This window comes from Myodes glareolus, chromosome 24 (genome assembly GCF_982192425.1).
Source record: "Myodes glareolus chromosome 24, mMyoGla1.1, whole genome shotgun sequence".
NCBI lineage: Eukaryota > Metazoa > Chordata > Mammalia > Rodentia > Cricetidae > Myodes > Myodes glareolus.
The window spans coordinates 50,439,607-50,464,114 of NC_142049.1; the positions used below are offsets into that span (position 1 = coordinate 50,439,607).

Genomic DNA, 24,508 nt, shown 5'->3' on the forward strand with positions numbered 1-24,508 from the left:
AATAACATGTCCCAGCATCATTTTAGTCACCTGCCAATCACACACACTAAGCCCACGGGGTCAGAAGACAGCACTGGCCCATGCCCATATGCGTGTCCTAAGGCTACAATTAGGGACTAATAATTTTTTTTTATCTTGTCTTTTGAGCTCCAGCACCCTACAGTACTGGAAAGCCCTGGCACCTGCACAAAACGCCATGCCCAGCTCTGCTGACTGGAGTCCACGTGCTTCCCTCTCGGCGCTGACTGACTGACACCACGTGCTTCCCTCCCAGCTTTGTTCTCTCCCTCTGTAAGTTTTAACTCTGGAATAGAAAAGAAGCATAAAGAAAAAACTGAGAATGGTTGTTTTCTCAGTTCTAGCCCAAACTGTGAATAAACTAGTTTGCCCATTTTGATCTTCTTTATTTTATTTTTCTTCTGTTGGGCCAGTGTTTGTCCACAGAAGTCCAATCAGTGGACCAATGAGTTAATGGGCTCACTGGAGTATAAGCCCTAGCCCAGGTGATGACTGTATCTCTGGGGCTCACTGGGCACTGTAGACAGCTTTATGATCAGAGAGACTCTCATGCCCAGGGGTAATCACTACTTAGAGCCTTGAGGAGAGGCTGTTACAAATCCTACGTTTCAGTAACTTCCTAAGGCTTGTAAGATATTTCTGGCATTTTTAAATTTTTGTTATTTTGAACTACATGTGTTATTCTTCTGTTGTCACTTTAAGAACTAACCACGCCCACCCCAGCCACTTCTGACTTCCCCCTTCGCCATCTTTCTCTCTTGTGTGGTTGTCTCCTGTCGTGTGCACACGTTTCTCTCTGTCTCTGTGTCTTTATATTTGTCTATCTCTGCCTTTCTGTTTTTCTATTTCTTTTTAAGTAATAAATGTTTATCCTTATGTTTATTTACTATGTCTTGTGAGCCTTTTATCCGCCGTAACCGCCCGCCTGACTCCCCCGGCCGCAAGGCGCTGCCACCCTGGAGACTAGAAGCTGCTCCGCGAGCCGCCCGGGGCCATCCCATCATCATTATTTTTAAAAAAGAACAATAACATGTGCTGGTATGGGTACAACACAGGGAAATAATTGCTACAATTTTCCACAAACTTTAATAGTTTGGTAACTGTATGCCTTAAATCATTACAGAGATTTAGCTCAAATCATTATTTGAGATTTCTTTCTGTGACCAAATAGTCCTTTCAAAGACTAACACAGGGCCAGGGAGATGCCTGTTAGTAAAGCCTCTGTCACACAAACATGAGGACCTGGGTTTGGCCCCAGGAATAATTTTTAATTCCAGTGATATTGAGATGGGAGTTGAAAACAAGTAGGTCCTTAGAGCTCACTGGCCACCTAGGTTAGACTTCTTGGGGATAGTCCAGGCCAATAGGAAACTTTTTCTCAACAAAAAGGTGTCTAAGAATTGACACTTGAGGTAACCTCTAGACATCTTCACTTGTGTGGACACACACCTGAGCACACCAGCCATAGTCTCCATAGGGGCAGCTGTGCGTGGACACACATCTGAGCACACCAGCCATCATCTCCATCGGGGCAGCTGTGATCACATTTAAGAGACCTTGAGGTTGGGTCTGTTGTCTCTTAATGTTCCCTCATAGGAGGGGTGTGGAGGGCCACTGATCCCTCACCTGGTATCTCAACATCCCCCTCCCTGCAATTTGAGTCTGTAGCCTCATGGTCTTGGAAGATGCTGAAGTATACATTATAGTAGATTAATTGAAGAAGGGATGTCATCTATGCAGTTATGGGGATGTTGAAATCTATGCTGGGGTGAGATTTTCTAAGTAGTGTGGCTGCTTTGGGCTCCAAAGCTCCTGAAAGTATCCTTCATGCTCTGTACGTATGTGCAATAAACTCACCCATTCCCTAAGCTGGGCTTCGGTGGAGAACCTGGGAGGAGGTAGATACTTGTCTTCTCAAGACAAGATTTCTCACCATACACAAGAACACCCACAGACAAGTGTACCCAAAGCATGCACACACACAGCCATGCATGCACATGGTACTTGTACTTCTCCTTACAATTCTTCATTCTTTTTTCCTCAGGTATAATTTACATATTTAAAATAAGCAATGCATAGCTATAATTAGGTCTCTTTATTAAGTTAAAAACATGGATAAAACCCAAAACTGAAGGGTCTCCATGACACAGTGCAACAGGATATCCAAGAGGAGTGCCAGCCATCCATAGTTTAGCAGAAACCAAAGGCTCTGAACCTGACCAATGACTCCTTGCAAGGGACTCTTGCAAGTAAAGAAATATGGACAGAAGGGTTTAGTCACACTACAGCTTCCATGACAAGATTGGTTTTTCTTTTTCTTTGATTTTATTTGGAAGGGCGGGTTGCAAGCACAAAGGGTAGATACAAAGGGATGGGAAAAGAACAGGATTGAGAAGCATGAGGCAAAAGACAAAGAATTTTTGTGGAATATTCCTTTACACTGTGACTGGTTTAATAAAAAGCTGAATAGCCAATGTTGGCTGAGATTTTCTGTTCTGCCTGGTCCTGCAGTCATTCAGTCCCAAAGAAATCACAATTATAAACTGATTGGCCTAGTAGCTCAGACTTCTTATTAACTCTTATAACTTATATTAGCCCATTATTCTTGTCTATGTTAGCCACATGGCTTGGTACCTTATTTGGCGAGGCAGTCACATCTTGCTTCCTCTGAGGCTGGGTCATGACTGCAGACTAGGACTTCCTTCTTCCCAGAATTCTCCTGTTCTCGTTGACCCACCTCTACTTCCTGCTTGACTACTGACCAATCAGCATTTTATTAAAATACAATTGACAGGGTACAAACCATTGTCCCACAGCAGGCCAATAGCTAGACAGGATTTCCAGGCACAGCGGATGCTGGGAAGATGGTGAAGTCGCCAGGCAGACACAGAGCCAGCAGGATGGGCATTATGGAGATGAGGTAATAAAGCCAGGAGGCAGAAAGTAAACTAACGCCAATGGGTTAATCTACACTATAAGAGCTAATTAGACACAAACCCAAGCTATTGGCCAAACTTTCATAATAAGTCTCTTTGCCATTCTTTGTGAGCTGGTGACCCCAAAAGGAAAATCTGTCTACAAAGAATAAGTAAAAAGTTAAAAAAAAAATTAAAACAAAACCAACCATGGAAAGGGATTTGACTTTGTGGGAAAGCCTTCCACAAGACCACATCGTCTGTAAGAACAGTGTGAGGTAGGAGTCCCTGGGTCTACTGAAACCTGACTTACGTTTGAAGGACCTTGTGCACTCAAACCCATTTCAGGTCTCTGCACAGAATGAAACAGACGGACCTCAGTTGTTGAGAACTTTCCTAGCCCATCACTGGCAATGTTTTTTTCCATTTCCGTGTGATGATGGCCTTCGGCCAGCATGGAGACAGAACAACTGCACACACACACACACACACACACACACACGCGCGCGCGCACAACACACGCGCACATGCGTGCACAGACACACGCACACGCGCACACACACACACACACACGCACACACGCACACAAGCGCACACACACACACACAGCACTATGGAGTCTCAGCAGTGTGAGTCTGTTGGTGAGATGACAGCTGTGACCTGCGCAGGAAGCCTTTCCCACACTGGTGACAGAGAAAGGGCTTTTCCCTCCTGTGAGTTCTCCGATGCGCCTGTAAGGAAGACCTGCCGCTGAAAGCCTTCCCGCAGTCAGCGCACACATACGGCTTCTCACCCGTGTGGATTCTCTGGTGCTCGTTCAGCTGGGCTTTAGATGTCATGGCTTTCCCACAGTCACTGCACGTGTAAGGCCTCTCCCCAGTGTGGATTCTCTGATGTGTGCTGAGAACTGAGCTGTGGCTGAAGGCCTTCCCACAGTCGGAGCATATGTAAGGTTTCTCGCCAGTGTGTGTCCGATTATGCACTTTCAGGTGGGATTTCCTTCTGAAGGACTTCCCGCAGTCACAGCATTTGTACGGTTTCTCGCCTGTGTGGATTCGATGATGCACAGGCAGGTGGGATTTATTACTGAACAACTTCCCACAGTCGGGGCATTCATAAGGCTTCTCCCCTGTGTGAAACCGACTATGCTTCTTCAGATCTGATGCATAAACAAACAATTTCCCACAGTGGCTGCACGTGTAAGGCTTCTCCCCAGTGTGAATTCTCAGGTGTGTGGTGAGGACCGACTTTTGGCTGAAGGCCTTCCCACAGTCAGAACACACATACGGCCTCTCGCCTGTGTGTATGCGAAGGTGCACCTTTAGGTGGGATGCATAGTTGAACGATTTCCCACACTCATGGCATCTGTAAGGCTTCTCCTTTGTGTGGACTTCCTCGTGCACCTGCAGGTCGGGAGTCCTTGTGAGTGGTTTCAGACAGTCAGGACATTCAGAAGGTGTCTCTCCTCCGTTCGTTCCTGGGCCAGAGCTCAACTCGGATTTTGGAAGGAAGGACTTCCCACATCTGTGACAAATAAGAGGTGTCCGTCCAGTGTTAGTCATTTGCTGCGGGCACGAAGCTGGCCTAGCAGGGAAGTCCTCCCCACATTTGGTATATTCAACTGGCTCATTCTGAGAAAGAATTTCATGCTTCCTAAGTGGTTGCTTAGGGCTGAGAACCTTTCCTTTCCATGCTTTCTCTTCTCCGTTAGGAGCCGCACAGGAAGCATTACACGGGCTCTGTGTGAAGAACCGACAGGATCCAACAACGCCATCAGGCTGCCTGGCGGCACTGCTTTCATGTCCACTATGTGCTTGAAGGTTGGGGTTAGGCTGCAAAGGTTTTTCAGATGAGCAGCATTTTGGAAATCTCTCTTGTGTAGAAATGCGATGGAGATCTACAGGAACGGACCCCCCAGTCACCTCACACTCGTAAGTCTCGTCACTCATCGGTGGTTTCTGGGTGAAGGAAGCAGCAGAACTCAAGAGTGGGATCTGGTTTGGCTGATCTGTCCTCGCAGGGTCCCCATCCTGCCAGAGCTCCTCTATAACGGAACAGTATGAACCACGTGTAGTGATTTCTTTTGAGAAATCATTTGGAAATGCAGCTTTCGCACAAATGTGATGAGCCGAGTCATGCTCTGATTGCCCTGTGAAGAGATGAAGGAGCAGACACAGTGACCATGACGGAGAAGGAATCAGCCTCAACAGAAAGAAGTCTCTGCCAGGAAGTGACGATGCTGATGATGGTGACAATGGCGAGAAATGCTGCCATGGCCCTTGTAATGCCCCAACCCTGATGTAACGCAGCACCCATGTGTGCCAGGCACCTTTCCATGCTGTTGTGCGCATCCAGCAGAGTCACTCTATCTAGGGCAAGCACTGGACTGAACAGTTGTTTTCCACAAGGACTTTGACCTTGAAGAATTATTGTGGAAAATAGTAATTGTTTTCCATGCTTTGTGGAATTGGTTTTCTGAGAGGGTGCTACAGCCTCTGCACGACTTTGGTCACAAGACGTGTGTGGCACACCCAAGGCTTTTAGATTACTGGGTACTGCAAAGGGTACACAATAAGGACTAAGGTAGCAGGAGTGTGATGATTCCCCTAAGAGAAACACCGAGCGCAGATTAGGAACCTTGGCATGAGAAAACACTTCACCCGAAAAACAACTTTGTGTAACAATCAGTAAATATGAATCAGTTCATCAGAGGTCGAGCTTTCCTGCTGCCACACAGGCCTTAGAATTTTATCTTGAGCGACCTCTTTCTCTGACCAACTCGTGCAACCTAGAACACCTGACACTATGAAGTGAATATATTTTATTTCTCCACTATATCTCAACAACCTCAACATAAAACAGTCAATCACTCCTGACTCTGAGCATCCTCTCAGTCAGTGGTTCTCACGTGGGTTCTCCTTCTGGGGGAGAGGTCGAATGACCATTACACAGGGGTCATATGTCAGCTATCCTACGTATCAGATGTTTACATTATAATTCATAACAGTAGCAAAATTACAGTTATGAAGTAGCAACATAAACAATTTTGTGGTTGGGGTCACCATGACATGAGGAACTGTATTAAAGGTTCTTTATTCCAATTCAAAATTACTTTATGAATAACCAGTCCACGTGCCCTCAAAATCAACCCCCATTGTCATCTCAGATTTGGGGTGACCCACGCGAGCAGCTGTTCTCTAAGTCCTCGTGCTGATGGCTGCACTTCAAGCGGCCTCCCTTAAACATTCAGGACAAAGGCTCTAAGGGATCTTCCTGGCTCTCAAGCTGTTACTCACACAGTCCACCATAACCTGCTTCCTTCCATTTACTTTAGCAGACACTGAAAAATCTTCCAAATTAGGGGAAACGGTATCTTCTGCTTAGTTTTGGAAAATCAAGACACACAGTTTTTTATTTGCTGAAACTGCTGCCCACGAGGCTTATTTCTGACACAACAACAAAACCAACAAAAACGGAGACGAGAAGCCAATCACAGATTAGAGCACTGGGGAATTCCAGCGGAGCAGACATCAACAGAGACCTGTCTATACCTGGCTCAGAGCGCAAGTGAGGAAAACACTCAGGGTCATTTGCAAATTGGAAATACACGGCCACTGAAAGAGCTGAGGCAGTCTACATCTTACACAATAAATAATTGGATATTTGCATCAAATCTATTAGGAAGAAAAGAAAGAAAATAGAAATGTTTGCTATAAGAGAAACTGCCAACAGAATGTTAACTGAAATCCTAAGTGAAATCCAAAACTCTCAACAGGACAAATAGTCTCCATAAGGAAATAAGGAATCAGTTTGTACTGATCTCAGCAGAGTTAAAAAGTCACGTAAACTGCATACTAGGAAGTAAACACAAGCAGGAACTGGGAAGTAATAAACTCAAGAAACGGAAACTTCACTTTCTAACTTGGATAGGATGACCCCAGTTTTCCACGTCTCAAAACTAAGGAAGGGGTCATTCACAAGACCAGTCCTCTACACAGCTAGACACGGCAGAGGCTCACCACACACAGAGACCGCAGAGGCCACACAGAAACCACCAGCCAAACGTGTCCTGGCTCCATTGCTGTAGCTGTGATAAAACACCCGACACCCGGCAATGGAAGGGGAGAGACTGACTTTACCTTTCACTCCAGGTCACAGCCCACCATCGCAGGGACTTCAGGGTGGTGGGAAGCTGAGGCAACTGGTCACATGACAGACGAAAGACTGAACACGGGCACATCTATCACTCGGCACATTCTAGGACCCAGCTCCAGAACGGTGCTACCCACAGAGCTGGGTCTCACAACAAATAACAGAATTCCCCAGAGACAAGGCCACAGGCCAACGTAGACAACTCCTCATCAAGAATCTTTCTATGTTGTATCAACTTGACAAGAACAGTCACAGAAGGACTAAGGTCAGAATGGTTCAGAAGGCAATTCCTATAAGAAGTATGGCCGAGCCCACAAGACGGCGCAGTGGGGAAGGTGCTTGCTGTCAGGCCCGATCTCCAGGAGAGAAGACTCCCTGCGAGTTGTCCTCAGACCCCCACAGGGTGAGTGGCATGCGCACACCCAGGAACACAAACATATACACATAGTAAGAAACAATTACACGGGAACACATGAAATAGGAATACGGTGGATGGTGCCACACTTAGGTGGATACCAAAGAATATCCAGGATGAAAAATGAAGTGATGAAGGGATAAATAGTGTGTAAGAATTAGGAGAGCACACAATGCTAAAATAATATATACACAGAAATGCCTTTACATAATAGATATAATGAGATGCTCTAAATTAATTCTGAAAAGATATCACAGGAGGGCCTGGAGAGACGGCTCAGGGGTTCCGAGTGCCTGCTGCTCTTCCAGAGGACCAGAGGTCAGCTCCCAGCACCTTCATGGGTGCTCATAACCACCTGTAACTCTAGCACTCTTTGGCCTCTCCTAACACACACACACACACACACACACACACACACACGCACACACACGCACACACACATGCACACACACATACATACACACGCACACTCAAAATCTAAAAACGAAAACAAGGAAACATTTATTTTACTCGTTACACAAGCAATACATTAACCACGCTGATAATGTCAACTGTTGACAACTAAGATACACAAACAGAAATCCACGTGTGATTTCTTTGTTTCATGCTTTCCAAACATGGACTGTGATCATTAGAATGAAACTTAAGCAAATATCCAGTAACCACCTTTCTGCTCCTACAAATGCTCGTAACAAAATGTACAGTGTTTCCTATGAAACCCTAGGTGATCGACCTACTAGCGGATGAGTAAGTCAGCAGGCTGATGACACCTCTCACCTGTCTACCAGGTAAGAGTCACTCACCTTGACACTGACACCTCTGATGTGGGAAATCAACGTTCTTCATCCTGAGGATGGCCTTTGGCCTGGGATACCCTGTGAATTGCAAGGATTCTGGATTTGTTGCATCTTCGTAGGTCTTAGAGGGCATCCAATGAGCTCTGTACTGGTTAACTGTAAAAGTCAACATTAAATAACACATAAAAAGGTGCCCAAGAATGAAGCAAGGACAAAACAACTCAGAAATCATCACAGATTTCTGATATTCCACCAAGTTTTACACAGAGAAAATATGAGGCCCACCCTGGATCCCCAGGCCAGCTGCGCTCACCCACTGCCAAGAGGTGGCTGTAGATCTCCAGCATCACGTCCTGGTACAGGCGTCGCTGGGCGGGGTCCAGGTGCTGCCACTCCTCCCGGCTGAAGTCCACAGTCACATCCTCAAAGGACACCAATCTCTGCACAACAGAAAGATACAGTAAGCAGCCATGAGTTTTTAATAATTTTCCCCTCTAGGAAGTACCACTAAACTTTCCATACACAAAAAAATGGTTTCATTTTTATGTTCAGGCCTAGAGACAGTATATAAACATACCCTGCCATGCATTGCATACTACGTCTCACCCAACCCCACAGAGGATAGAGTTTCTCCACCAGCCATCTTACGCTTGTCTAGAGTTGTGTAGGGTTCCTGGGGTTCCGCTACAGTATGAGCTTCTACTCTCGGAAAGACTGGGATTGGCAAAACAACAAATGTAAGGACTCAGCTTGGGCTAAAATGGGGCGTTTTACAAAGGTACACAGAGAAACTGGTGGGAAGGGCAGAGTCAGCAGTGGCTCTCACGCTCTGTGGAGCCCAGCAGCTTAAACTGTAAATCAGATGCTTGCGGTAGGACGGGGTGAAGTGGAGAGGCAGAAAGACCTACATGAATTTGGGGAGCATCAGTGGGCTCTGGCGAGGTCTCCGCGTATTCAAACCCATCGCTGGACACAACTGGGCGGGGGTGATCTGGAGGTCCAGCTTCACAAACCTCCCGGCAGCCCCTCACCCGCGACACCATGACTAGGCCAAAGGAGCTAGTCTTGGAGGTGCCTACTCTCTGTCCCGCCAGTCCCTGGGTCAACTAGAAACAGGACTCCCCAGGGGTCATGGACGAGCAGGCAAACCTGAACCGGAGAAGCAGCACACCACGCATGTCACGAAATAATGAGGAGTTTCCATCCTCTGGGTTCCACTCAGCCGGAGACTCAAGGTCACCTCAGAAACAGAGCTCACATCTGGTACTGCCAACGTCTACCCCTAGTTCTGAGGACGGAACCTGGGGTGCCTCTCCTCACCTCACACAATCCATACTGCTCCTCTGCTTCCAGTGTCTGTGGCTTCCGGCAGAAACCCCCGTCAGCAGACATGTCCTCTGTGCTGTCTCCTCAGGATTCGGGTGAGCATGCGGAGCCTCTGAGCAGAGCTGACATGCAGAATTCAGCTGGGCTGTGCTAGAAAATCAGCAGCATGAATGACTTGGCATGGCCCAGGGAGCTACAAAGACAACGTCCTGGAAAGTCAGTGACTGTGGGTCATTTATACAACATTTGCAATATGAAGTTTTAGCCCCACCCGACAGCCATCATATAGACACTGCAGAGTAGTGAAAAGATTGACTCTTTTTCCCTCTCTCTTTCTCTCTCTCTTTCTTTTTTTTGAGCAGGGTTTCTCTGTGTAGCCCTGACTGTCCAGCAGTTCACTCTGTAGACCAGGCTGACCTCGAACTCAGAGATCCACCTGCCTCTGCCTCCTGAGTGCTGGGGTTAAGGGAATCAACCACCATGCCTAGCCTAACTCTTAACTTTAGGAAGATCCAGGAAACAAACAAAAGACAATGACTTTGAACTCTGGTTACAAAGAATTCAGTGCAGATTTCCCACCCTTCAGGTGTGAGAAGGGAAGAGAAGACACGAAGCAATGTGAGCTTTCCAAAGAAAGATGCAGTGTTCTAGGATTTGGGAATCAAGTCCTTAGCACCTGCCCGGCAGTGAAGAAAACACAGACAAAAGACGACTCTTTCTGCTTACGGCACCCTGTCCTACTTCCAACACGTCGTTTAGTTTACGCTGCTGCGCTCTGCAGAGAACGACAGCTGCTCCTTTATTTATCCTGCCCAACATTTTCTTTGTGTGTATCTGTAAAAAATGTTCCCTTTTAGCCCATACTTATTCTTTAAGCATGCTGTTTTACATGTATGAACATGTATGAACCAAGCTGATTCCCCGCACCCACATCAGGGGCGCAGACCACCTGTAACCCAAACTAGGGCTTCCACAGGCATCCGCACTCATGGGCACAGTCCCCAAACAGGCACACAGCACGCGATCAAAAGTTGAAAATAATTGACTAAAAATCAGCAAGTGTCAACTCAATTCTATTTAATGTTCGCTCAGTACTCTCAACTGTACGTCTCTCCGACGCCTCACACCATCCCTACCATCGCGAGGCAGAGAAGGACAATCGCGGTGACACAGGAAGGAGAGCTCGCTAGAGGAACAGAGACCTTCGCCCTGGAGTCTGACCTGCTCTTTGTGCTGTCAAAGATGGGAAACTTCAGATGTTCCATAAGCCCAATGTGTTTTCAAAAGGTGTCCAGGCAAAGACAGGGCATTAAGTTTCACTGGCTTAGGCCAGAGGACATACTCCGAAAGACACCTCCTAAGAACCATGTGGCTGATTTGAAGAAACTTCCCCTCCTCTCTCTGCTTTTCACCAATAGGGGTACCGGACCATGATCAACCTGTTGGAGCTGCAGGGGGCCAAGCACTTAGCCTAACACCTATTTACAGCACCACGGGGTCCCAAAGACAGGCTAGCACACACCTTCAGGGGCCCCACTATTCAAACTGGTCACCAGAATTAGTACGTTTTAAATCTTTTCTTTCTCAGCACCTTCCTATGGGAAATGTAATGGGATTAGAGAAATGGCCCGAAGTCTTGGTCCCCAGCACCTGCACCCAGTTCTGCTCCCTAGAGCTCACAGCTACGACCTCGCGCAGACTGTCCCATTCCTTCTATCAATTCTGACACGGCGTAGGCTTGGGCAGGTCGAGGAGGCTGCGGCCCGGGTGTAAACCGCGAGTAAACTCATTTTCCATCTTTTTCTCCTCTCGCAGGCAGACTCAAGCCTCAAGTCACGAGCCATGCAAACACTCGCAGTCCAGAAGGCGGCGCCGGTCGCCCTCACAGACACACACCAGCCCCAGGCTCCATCGCCGCCCTCAGCAATCCGGCTCTCCTACTCCCACAGGACGCCCAGCCCAACCACGCATTCCCCGGCAGCCTCCGCAGCCGTCTCTCGGCACAAACCGGCGCTCGGCAGCAGGCGGCACAGCGTTCGCCCTGCCCCGCAGCCACTCACCTCACTGCAGCGCAGAGCGAGCTGTGCGCACGGCCCGCCGGGCCGCGACTTCCGCCCGCGGACTCTGGATTCCCCAGGGTCGGAATCCAAATTCCCACGGCGTCTCGGTAACGATAACAACACCTAACCACGTGAAGAACTAAGCGGAAGTAGGTTCTCCAGAACGCCTCTAGCCACGCCTCAGCCTGCCCCCGCCCCAGCGGAAGTCGGTATTGCGCATGGCCACTGCTGCTTGTAGAGTTACCGGAGTTGTCTTGCGCGTATACTATGCTAATGGTCATAGTGGTGTATGTTCTGGTTCCTTTTCCCCCAAGACATTGTCACGGCCACGTCCGTATTCCAATTATACGCCAGAGTGCTCATTTCCGTACATCCATGGGTCATGTGGACTGCCACAGACGAAAAGTCTGAAAAGCTGTCTCACATCGTCAGGGGATTATTTTCTGCGTGGATGTACACGTGTCTAGGAGACTGATATTTCATATTCCTAAACTTTCTCTGTATTTTCACACGGACTTAGGGCTTTTTTTTCTTCTGATTTTCTAAAATTTGAAAACTAGAAAGGGTCATTGCCATGGAGACGGGAAGTGAAGCCATGGGAATCATTAAAGGTCTGAAATGAACCATTCTGTACACCATCCTGGGGATGTTATGGTTCCCTGAGGAAAAAAATTTATCCTCACTTAGAGTTTAAAAACAAAACAAAGAAACAAAAATTAGTTCATAATAGAAACAATATAGAACAGGCTGGTGGTGAGAGTCAGTCAGATAGTGAAAATACCCAGAACAATAGAATGTTGATACTCCTAAAGAGAACTGTGAGAATAAACTGAGAGACTGTGAAAGTCTCTCCTGGGCTAAGCCACTCTTGAAGCGGGACGGTGAGGACACCGCACAGCAGGGGCTTCCTCCCAGATCCTGGATTAGGCCCAAACCACACCCAAACACCGGTTTTCACAGAGAGATCCTTTATTAAGCAAGGAAGAAAAGCTAAAGTGGCTCCCTGCTGACTCTGGCAGAAGACAGCAGCAAATGACCTCGCAGGTGAAAGAGAAGATAGCAGAGGGAGGTCTGCATTAGAAAAGACTTTGGTGCGGTGGTGAGGAGATAAAGGACCAGGGAGGAGGCGAAGGGAGCAAAGGGAAAGGGGACAGGGTATTTGTTCTGTCAGGGTGGGGTGGGACAAAGGACTGTCTCTGGATAGAGAGGACAGATGTGGCACGTAGGCAAATGTCGGTTTATAAAAGTAAAGGGGGATGCTCCGTGTTAGGATGAGGTGTTTAATTTTAATTGGGCATGTTAATTAGATGAGTCAAAAGGGGCTTCTGATTACTGAGCTTCAATACATTGAAAACTGGAATTTGGTAGTCAGTCTCAGGAGGAGGGATTGGCCAAATAAAGGAATAGTCCATGGTGGGTAGCTTTGGGAATGTCATCTAATGGTTTTTAGCAAAGCAGAGGGAATGAAATGCAAGACCTGCCAGAGCCACATGCCCCTGTGGGCTAGTGTTCCTTCAACTCTAGCCCTGGCTGGCCAGGACTATTTAGATGGATCTTCTGCCCCTGTCCCCAAGTGCTGGGATTATAGGCATGTGCACAGACGGTCTTGTTCTTTCCTCTGAGAACAGACTACAGGAATGTGAGCTGAGCTTTAAGACCAAAGGGCAGCTCCTGCAGCCCCTAAAGCAGGGTCAGGATTGCTAGGAGGGATGGGGCTGTGAGGTATGTGTATGTAAATGTAGCTGTGGGCTCCAGGCACCCCACCCAGTCATTTGTAAGTGACTTGTTCTTCATCACATATGGATGGGAGTGGGGTGAGGAGTTCTTGTCCTCCCAGTGCTTATAGACTGGGGAAGTTAGCTGAAGAGAGAGCTCCATTCATGCTGGGTGAACTCTCCAGCTTGTCTGCCTTAGGTCCCAGGGCTCCTGTAACTCCTTGCTCATGTGCTCTAAGTAAGCTCTCTAAACTCATTGTTCCCCAGGTTGAAGGGTGAAACTCCACTTTGTTGTTAGGATCCTATAAGAATGGGGTAGACATTGTTTACTTCTCCCCCGGGAAGGAATTCTGACAATGCCTATGCGTACGGCCGTCCTAACAGACACTTCAGCAAAGTTAGCAGTCATTAGCCCCATTATGGACAAGAAGCATATCGAGTTGCTCCTTAGGGAAAATGATCAGCTCACGTCTGGTATTCCCGGAGGGGCTGGAGGGATGAGGTTAGAAGGCCAGAGGCCGAACACCCCCAGAAGACAACTACCAGCTTCACAAGGGTAGCATGGCTTTGAGCTGCTTTTCACAGCGTCCTCGCCTCTCTGCTGACTTCAGAAACCAATCAGATCAGACTGGGTGCAGGAGGAAAGGAGGAGTCCAATGGGGCCGGTTATGTCCAGATCAGAGTCCCCAAAAGCCAACTAGGAGTCCGGGTCCTGCATGCAAAAACAAAGAACCTTTATTTTTTATTTATGTTTGAACTCAGACTCTCCATGTGTCTAATGTATTGGAGTGATTGGAGAGTCCTGAGATCACTTGGGGTGGGGTTTTTATAATAGCAGAGGAAGGGGCGAGGGATTTCTAAGGTTCAGGACCCCTGATTGGCTGACATTTGTCTAGGGGTGTCCTGGTGAAGAGTGATGGGTGTGTGCTGGCAGGTGACCCTATCTACAATGGTTGGAATGTTAGGCATTTCCTTTGGATGGTCTGTTCCCTGGTGGTCTCAATTTGTGATCTTTTTTGGAACCAGGTATTGTGTTAGGGTAAACTACCGAGACTCGGGCCTCTATTGAGCTAGTCGTGTCTGAGTCCTGCAGGGTCCTGGACAAAACTGAGAGGTTTGCAATGGAAGGAGTGGTTCTGGAATCATTTCTTGGTATAACCGTTACTTATGTATTAATTTCTCGATCAAAAACATCGCCATTGAATCTTGACCTCTTTTATGTTCCTAAAAAAGTACTGGTAGAAGGTGAAGGAAAGACCCCCTTTGCTGGGCCAGTTCTACCCAAGCATGCCTCACTAGGGTGGATAATCCAATCTAAGCAAGTTTCAGCAGTGCGTATCAGTGAGGCGGACCTACCCAACTTCCCCATCACCTCAACCTACAATGCTAACCTACAGGTGCGTTTTCTTCTCCTCCAACCCTACCTCAAAATCCTCAGGAAATCTAGGAGAACCTGGAAGCACAAAGCCAAGGATATGGTGCAGGGAGAATATTCTGGTTATCTACTGCTACAATACCATAAATCGCCCTGAATTCTAAGGTTTGGAGATACTACTGCTTTCAAATGTTATGTGGGTCAGGGATTGAAGGGATTGCTGGAGCAGCTGTAACCTTGGTTTACCAGCGGTGTAGCTGGAGTGGAGTCTTAAGAATGATACCCCGGAACTGGGGCAATCTTCTTTAATTTTTTTTTATTTTTTTGAAATTAAAATTTAATTACAACATTCTTCCCCTTACTGAAAAGTTTCTGAACCCCGATAAACCTCTCTGCTGACCCGATAATCCAAATCAGAGCAAATCAAGTGAATTAGAAAAAGCCCAGGTTTAATGGATACCATGCTCCCGGATGGCCCTCCAACCCTCCAAAGAGGAGACAGGGAAGGAAGATAGGAAAACCACGTTTGTTCTCTGGAGGACAGTTTAAATACCCTGTGGGAGTGTCTTGAGCATCTCTGGGGAGGGGTCATCATTTGAACTTTGTCCAGGGCAGAGTCTGGATTAAAACAACTCCAGGGGAGGGGCTTGGGATGGAGGCTCCAACCAACCACTTTCTTCTCCCTCTAAACACCCTTGCTCCCTCTCAAATTAATGCCATCTATTTCTGTAATTGCTGGGGTGTGTGTGTGTGTGTGTGTGTGTGTGTGTGTGTGTGTGTGTGTGTGTGTGGTGTTCCTAGAAACAAATACAACCTGCTCTTTCCATCTAATGTTTCTTGTGTGAATATGATTTCAAGACTGTCCAGTTAATATTGGATAACCAATGTGAGACTCTTGTTGGGGAAGACTGTTTCACCTACCCTCAGCACTTCTTAGTCTTCTGAAGTGCTTTGTCTATGATTGAGATTTGTCCTTCCATGTTAAGCATGTATGTTGGTATTTAGTTCTTGGAAGTGGTTCCCTTTTTTTATTTTGTGTTTTATATTTTAAAGGCTCTCTATGTAACCCTTGCTGCCTTGGAACTCACTATGTAGATCAGGCTGTTTTCTTCCTTTTTTATTTATTTTTAAAAATGAATCTTTTATCATTTTACTACCAATCCCAGTCCCCTCTCCCTTCCCTCCTAACGCTCCCCCCACTTTCCACTCACCACCCCCCTTTCACTCCTCAGAGAGGGTATGCTTCCCATGGGAGTCAACGAAGTCTGGCACATCACTTTTAGACTGAGCAAGGTATCCCTCAAAAAAGAATGGGCTCTAAAAAGCCAGTTCATGCACTAGGGAGAAAACTTGGTCCCATAGACTGCTCCAGCCACACAACTGTCACCCACATTCAGAGGGCCTAGTCTGAGCCTATGAAGGTCCCCCTGCTGTCAGTCTGGAGTCAGTGAGCTCCCAATTGCTCAGATTAGCTATTCCTCTAGGTATCCCCATCATGGTCTTGACCCCTTTGGTCAAATCGCTCCTCTCTTTGACAGGACTCTGGGAGCTTGGCCTAGTGCTTGGCTCTGCATCTGCTTCCATCAGTTGCTAGATGAAGGTTCTATGATGACAATTTAAGGCAGTCATGAATCTGATTACAAGGGAAGTCAGCTCAGGTCCCGCCTCCACTATTGCTTAAGGTTTTAACTGGGGTCATCCTGTGGATTCCTGGGAATTTCCCTAGAGCCAAGTTTCTTGCTAGCCCCATGATGGCTCTCTCAATCAAGATATCTCTTTCCTTGCTCTCCCTCTGTTCTTCCCCCATCTAGTTCCCTCATGTTCTCTTCCTGCCTTCCCTTCTCCTCTCCCCCTCTCCTTCTGCTGTTCTCCTCCATATTCCCATTTTCTCAGGAGTTCTTGTCTATTTTCCATTCCCAGGAGGACCCATGTGTGTCTATCTTAGGGTTCTCTCTGTTACCTAGCTTCTCTGGGGCTGTGGATTATAGCCTGGTTGTCCTTTACCTTACAACTAGTGTCCACTATGAGTGAGTAATACCGTGTTTGTCTTTCTGGGTCTGGGTTACCTCACTCAGGATGTTTTTTTCTAGTTCCATCCATTTTTGCACAAATTTCAAAATGTCATTGGTTTTTGTTTGTTTGTTTGTTTGTTTGTTTTTTACTGCTGAGTACTACTCCATTGTGTAAATGTACCAGATTTTCTTTATCCATTCTTTGGTTGAGGGGCATCTAGGTTGTTTCCAGGTTTTGCTTATTACGAATAATGCTGTTATGAACACAGTTGAGCAAATGTCCTTGTGGTATGAGTGTGTATCCTTTGGGTGTATGTGCAAGACTGATATTCCTGGGTCTTGGGGTAGATTGATTCTCAATTTTCTGAGAAACTGTCAGGCTACTTTCTAACTCACAGACATCTGTTTCACTATGCCCCCCTGAGTGCTGGGATTAAAGTCTACACCACCACACTCAGCTTTGATGTCTATCATGTTCATTTTAGGACCTCTCAATGCAGTATCTATATAGACTGCACTGGGTTTCCTATAATTTACTGGCCTCAGCATGGATTTTATCATATCACATCTGAAGGCTTCAAAAACAAGCATTCAAGGTCTGGAGAAATGGATCATGGTTAAGAGCCTGGCTGCTCTTGCATAGGACCCAAGTTCAGTTCCTAGCATCTACACAGCAGCTCACAACATCTGTAACTCAGTTCCAGGAGTCTAATGCCCTCTTCTGACCTGCACAGGTGCTGCATAAGCATTGTTCACATATGTACATGCAGGCAAACACCCATACATGTAATATTTAAATAGATCTAAAAAGAGAACAAGCATTCAGATAAAGCCTGTGACTTTTAATGCTGTGGTCTTAATAGTGACATAATGCTACTTAGGATCTGCTGAGACAAGGATGAAAGCCACCCAGCTTCCAGGTAGTGGGGGTATAGACTCACTTCACAACAGAATAGTCAGATTTGCATTATAAGAACATGTAGGATGGAATGAAGTGTTTCTACTGTCTTTGGTAAACATACCATGTGGGCAAGAGTGGCCCAGCATTGGGAGGTAGAGGCAGGAGAATCAGGAGTTCAATACTGGGTAGAGGTGAGCTACATGATATGCTGTCTCCAACAGTCTACAAGACCCAGGGCTGTAGAGTTACCTCAGTAATTAAGAGCACTTGATCTTTCACGGGACCTGGGTTCAATTCCCAGCTTCCACTACATGCTCATGGTGCATAGACTAACATATACAGGCAAAACACTCGTAAGCATAATTTTTTAAAAAACACAAAACATGATCTGGCTCACAAAAGGGAATGAATTGTACAGGGACCCTCAGGGAGAAAAAAAAATGAGAGGGAACATAGACCTGAGAATCATAGAGACACGTCAAAGCTTGTCAAGGGTCGTTTTTCCTCCCAGAGAAAGGAAACCAGCATGACATAAGCTTGCTGAGAGGAGAATGAGGAACATGGGAGCCAGGTGAGGAGAAGGGAGTGTGTAAAATCCAGGAAGGGTAGATTCTGCTATTGTTGTCAGGAACTAGGACACCTGGGAAATAAGCCACCAAGCCTATCTGTGGGAGTTTTTTTTTTTCTTCTTAAAGATTAGATTAGCCTGTAGGCTTTTTGTTGTTGTTGTTTATTTGTTTGTTTGTTTTTCAAGACAGGGTTTTTCTATAGCTTTGGAGCCTGTCCTGGAACTCTTGTAGACCAGGCTGGCCTTGAACTCACAGAGATCCACCCGCCTCTGCCTCCCAAGTGCTGGGATTAAAGGTGTGCCACCACTGCCTGGCTGCTTGTAGGCTTTTTTAGTAAAGTGTTATCTTGATCAGATTAATTGAACTGAGAATATATGAAGATGTACACTAAAGGAGAGTGGCCAACTCCCGGTCTTAGGGCCTAGAATTCATAAAAAGTAGGAATCGTGGCTGGAGGTCACTCAGTGGTTAGAGCAGTAGTTACTCTTCCTTAGAACTCGGATCAATTCCTAGCACCTACATGGAAGCACACACATGTCTGCAACTCCAGCCTCAGGGAATCTGATGGCCTCTTACAGACTCTGTGTGCACCAGACATGCATGTGGCACACAGATGTACATGCAGGGAAAACACCCACGCACAAAGCAACAGTCAGAGCATTCAGTTCCTACCTTGAGCCAGCATGACTGACTCTCAAGTTACTTCCACAAAGAAGCTGTTTTCCACAAGGCCACCTTCTGAGGTTCAGAAGGTCAAGAACAGGCCAGGCAGGAAATCCAGACAGAAGATATAGAGAGGAAGTAGGCAGAGTGAAGGAGATGCCATGTAGCTCCTGAAGGACAGAGGTGCCAGCTGCCAGCCAGAACCTTACCCGCAGGCCACAACCTTGTGGTGATTCACAGATGACTAGAAATGGGCTAATTTAAGATGTAAGAGTTACCTAAAAATATGCTTAAGCTATTGGACAAACAGAGTTATAATTAATATAGTTTTGTGTTACTATTTGGGACTGGGCATCTGGGAATGAACAAGCAGTCTTCGCCTACAAAATGGTGCCCAATGTGGGGCCCAAACCTATGACCCTGGGATTAAAAGTCCCATGCTCTACCAACTGAGTTTACAATGCACTTCCTGTTTACATAGGTAATATATCCTTCTGGAGTCTTTTCTGGAGTTGAAGAATAGATAGTTATAATTTTCCTTGGTTATGATAAAAGATAAAGTAGGTATAAACATTGTAGCTGTAATTCTTGCTTGATACCTGTTTTGTTATATGTAATTTTACTATGTTAAAGTTAAAACTTTCCTTTTTATTTAGAAAGAAAAAGGAAGATTGTAACATGTTGGGCCTGCTTGTTTGTGTTTTCTGTCCCCGCCTGGTATCCCACAGCCCGCAGGTCCCAGAGAAAATCAACCATACAAGAGATCTCTATAAGTTATAATGCTGATTGGCCCATTAGGTCAGGCTTCTTACTGGCTAACTCTCACATCTTGATTAACCCATTTTTCTGATCTATTTTAGCCATGTGGCTCAGTACCTTTTTCAGTGGGGCAGTTCACATCCTGTGGCTTTGGTGATCTGGGCAGGAGTGGGAGGAATCAACTTCCTGCTCCCAGAATTCTCCTGCTCTCCTTGCATTATTTCCACTTTCTGTCTGGTTTTCCACCTCCTGTCTGGCCAATCAGCGTTTATTTAAAACATGATTGACAGAATACAGAGAATTCTCCCGCACCAGAAGATGATGTGGGATTCCCCTCTGTATGCTATGAATATATTTTATTGCCACTGATTATTAAATTGTAGAAAGAGCAGCGGGCTGTGTTCCCGCCTGGATCCCGGCTAGCTTACCCCGAAATAATTACAGCCAATAGCTTAGTAGAGTAAAGCCAGACAGGAAATCTGGACAGAGATAGAGAGAATGTAGGTTGAGTGAAAGAGACACAATGTAGCTGCCTAAGGAGAACAATGCCAGCCACCAGCCAGAACCTTACCCTAGGCCACAACCCTGTGGTGATCCACAGATGAATAGAAATGGGTTAATTTAAGATATAAGCACTAGCTAGAAATATGCTTGAGCCATTGGCCAAATGCTATTGTAATTAATATAGTTTCTGTGTGATTATTTTGGTCTGGGCAGCTGGGAAATGAATAAGCAGTCTTCGTCTACTGAATGGCACCCAAACGACTGGGGCTAACGAGCATGGCCTGTCACCTACTTTGGGTCCAGGTCATTGCATGCCTGCTCAGGGTTAGGAGGAAAGTATCTGAGAGCAGGCGTACCACTCAGCACTCCCGTTTAGGAAAGCAGCTGGATGGGGTCTGCTAGGCGTGCACAGGCAGGAAAGCATGGCGGATTTCTGCCACCACACACAGAGATATTTCTAGGCCATGTAGTGTGCTGCATGGCAGATTTAGCATTTGCTCAGATTAAAAGGGTTTATGCGCTGCAAACTCCTTCCCAGAGTTGAGGTGGTAAGCACTGATCCTACCTGGTGGTCCCAGAACTGGCAGAAAAGGTACCTCTGCCATACTGAAAGGCTGAGAGAAATGGAGCCAATATCCAGGGCCACTGTAACCACAAGGCTTACCATTTTAAAGCGTTCCTGCTCAGAAAATAATTACAAATGTACAATAAAGACAGATTCAGACAAAAATAAACCTCTGACTGGGTCACAGTTTGAAAAAAATGTATATAGGCTTGAGAGAGAGAGAGAGAGAGAGAGAGAGAGAGAGAGAGAGAGAGAGAGAAAAGAAAGAGAGTATAGACAGTTATAAAAAGAAATAAGCAGTTTTAAACAAATAAAACAAAGTCTTTAAAGACAGTAAGACAATTATAGATTAAAGGAATAAAGAAAAATAAGCCACATAAAGATGGAAAATACAGAGTCTGGATTATGTATATTATTGTGCTTTCTTTTAATTTTTTTGACTATGAATGAGCAGCTAAGTACAGAGAGATATTTCATTGTACAGGCTGCTAGGCTAAACCAATATATATATATAAAAGGCATCTTGACTTCAAAATTTGGGTCTAAGGATATGTTGCTTTGGAAAAGAAGTTCTGCTTTTGTTTCCACAGAGGACAGAAAGCTATGGATTCCTTATTAACTAATATGGTTTGATCAAACAAGACCCAATGAAGCAATTTCCCAGTTGGTCCAACATTCATGATGGCTTCAGGACTGCTGGCTGAGATGGAGCTACCACACAGGATATCTCACAAAAGACCTGATTAACAGTACCCCCAAAGTTCTCAAGTATCCTAGAGAAGAAAACCCAAATTTCCTAAATGATTGTTTATAAATGTTTGTCTACATTTGAGGGGGAATATGCTATAGAGATGAATACTTTGTATGAATCTTGGTTTATTAATACAAATTTAAGGTCAATTTTGTTATATGCATATTTCTACTCTTGATTAAGGTATTGTGTTTGTACAGCTCATTTAAAAATATAATGTATAATTAAGAAATACAGGTTAATAAATAATCATCTATAATAGTCAAGCTTGTAGTCATGTTAGTTAGATTTTTTAGATGTACAGAGATATATTTCAAATGGATAGGTATACTTCAAACCTTTCAAAGACTAACAGAATATGGTATTTAAAATGTTTTAAAAAACTTAGGACTTTTCATGACAATGAGATATGTTTGCTCCTGGTAGCACCAGTCTACTTCAAGAGGAGGATGGGCATCGAAGATGCTCTTTATGGCGTTTGTTAGTCATTTGGGTAAGAAACTGCTCTTGCCTGGATGCTTGATGGTATGCTGTATGAACTGGACATTCAGGACCCACAGTGAAATGACTGCTGAACTTGCATAAAGGTGAGACCGTCCTTCAGGGTTTCTGCTTCATAAAAGAGCCTGCCAGACATTCTTCAGGATACAGAAGAAAGTGAATGGCAAACTGCCAATAGAGGCAAAACAGTTTTTCAAATTTCCTGCTTCATGGAAAAGTCTGCTAGATACTATGGGTCTGTAGGCTGAAGATTGATGCCCCAATGTTACAGAAGAATTTTGGGTGGCTATCTAGGCAGCAAAATGTTTCTGTCAACTCTAGAGTTTTGAAAGTTGCTTACAATATACTTCCTGTTAACGTAGGTAATATTATATCCTTCTGGGGTCTTTGATGGAGTTAAAAATAGATGGTTATAATTATAGTTTTCCTTAGTTATGATAAAAGATAAAGTAGATATAAATATTGTAGTTCTTGTTTGATACCTGTTTTGTTATATGTAATTTTACTATGTTAAAGTTAAAACTTTCCTTTTTATTTAGAAAGAAAAGGGGAGATAACGCAGGATTCCTCTCTGCATGCTATGAGTATGTCTTATTAACATTGGTTATTAAAGAAGCTGTTTTGGCCAATCACTTAGTAAAGTCAGGCAGAAAATTTGAACAGAGGTATAGAGAGAAAGAAGGCAGAGTCAAAGAGATGCCATGTAGTCGCCGAAGGAGACAGATGTCCCAACCTCCAACCAGAATCTTACTGGTAGGCCACAACCTCATGGTGATACGCAGATGAATAGAAATGAGCTAATTTAAGAGTTAGCTAGAAATATGCATAAGACATTGGCTACACAGTGTTGCAATTAATAGAGTTTCTGTGTGATTATTTGCGTCCAGGTGGCTAGGAAATGAACTAGCAGTCTCTGTCTACATATGACCAGGTTGTTCAAGCTCCTGTTGCTTTGATTTCTCCACCTTCATGGACTGTGCACTGAACTGAGATAAAATAAAGCCTTTCTCTCTCAAGTTTCTTTCATTAAAAGTATTTTAGCACAACAAAAGAAGAAGAAATCAAGAAATATATAAATGATGCTGGTTATGATAAGGTTTAGAAATATAAATTATCCAAATATGTATGTGAGCATAGCGTTTTCAGAGTCAAATAGCCCTTTAATTCAACTCCTCTATGAAAGTATGACCACATGGAGAACAATAGTGATGCAGGCCCACATTTGCTGTGCAATACCCTTCTGTACACTGTGAAATGTGTTGCTCTCATTGCTAATACAAAGCTGATTGGCTGGTAGCTAGGCAGGGGACAGAAGTGGGACAGCCAGACAGGGGGTGCTGGGAGGAAGAAGGGTAGAGTCTTGGAGCCATGAGAGACACAGAGAACAACAGGATAAAAGTGCCGTGTTGTAAGAAGGTGCGAGAGAATTGTCTGTATTCTGTCAATCATGTATTTTAATAAAACGCTGATTGGCCAGGCAGGAAGTATAGGCGGATCAAGCAGACAGGAAGTAGAGGCGGGGCAATGAGAATAGGAAAAGACTAGGGAGGAGAAAGCTCCCTCTGCTATTCCTGCCCAGACTACCGAAGAGGCAACATGTGAGCTGACAGCTGAAAAAGGTACCAAGCCATATGGCTAACATAGATCAGAATAACGGGTTAAGATAAGTCATAAGAACTAATAAGTAGCCTGACCTAATGGGCCAATCAGCTTTATAACTTATAGAGATCTCTGTGTGATTGATTTTCTCTGGGACTTGCCAGTTGTGGGGTACTGGGCAGGAACAGATACCCCAACAAGCCGGCCCTTGACACTACAAGAAGGTATAGCCACATGATAGAGGGTAGATAAGAAATGTGGGTTAGTTTAAAATGTAAGAGTTAGCTAGTAACCAGCCTGAGCTATCAACCAAGCATTTATAATTAATAATAAATCTACAAATGGTTATTTGGAAGCCGGCTGATGGGACAGAATCAGTTGACAGACCCAACAAAAAACTCTGCCTACACATATTTAAGGAATAATGAAGCAAGAGCCATCACTTACACACACACACACACACACACACACACACACGCACGCACACACACACACATGCACACACACAAAAAAGCATTAATGAATTCAGGGATAAAGAGAGGAGATAAAAGCACAATACTACAGAGACACAAAATGAAAAAGCTACAAAAAGCAATGTGCACAGGGAAAACTCAGTGAGATCAGAGACATAAGGAGATTTCCTAAATAAAATATGTATATTAGGAAAAGGAAGTAGCTCTTTTACACATTGTGTGAGCAATATACTAGCCAATCTGACTCACGCCTGGTGTTGACAAAGACAATACAAATGGAAGTCTGTGTGCGATTGGAAAATGTGCATTTGTACAAACCATCAGAGGCCATGCTGAGTTTGTCAGCTTGGGTAAGCTTACCAGCATCAGCGAGCTGCTACTCCTCAGTGTTCACCTGAGAGAGCTCACCCTGTCTCCCATCGCACACACGGTGCAGTG

At 45.2% G+C, this 24,508-nt stretch overlaps 1 protein-coding gene across 3 annotated transcripts in view; it reads right to left on the reverse strand.

The window, feature by feature from the left end:
- Positions 1-1,085: 1,085 nt before the first annotated feature.
- Positions 1,086-24,508, reverse strand: part of LOC125403036 (uncharacterized) — a 53,851-nt gene continuing 30,428 nt past the window's right edge. Inside the window, exons 1-5 of one of the 3 annotated variants that reach the window (XM_087901417.1) lie at positions 11,684-11,811; positions 9,618-9,773; positions 8,611-8,737; positions 8,304-8,453; positions 1,086-5,082 (exon numbers count right to left, since the gene is read on the reverse strand). In XM_087901417.1, the coding sequence (XP_087757543.1) occupies positions 3,545-5,082; positions 8,304-8,453; positions 8,611-8,737; positions 9,618-9,689 (1,887 nt within the window). In that variant the 5' untranslated portion in view covers positions 9,690-9,773; positions 11,684-11,811 and the 3' untranslated portion in view covers positions 1,086-3,544. Of the gene's footprint in view, positions 5,083-8,303; positions 8,454-8,610; positions 8,738-9,617; positions 9,817-11,683; positions 11,812-24,508 lie in introns of those variants that run through there. The other 2 variants (XM_087901415.1, XM_087901416.1) reach the window with 2 other exon arrangements.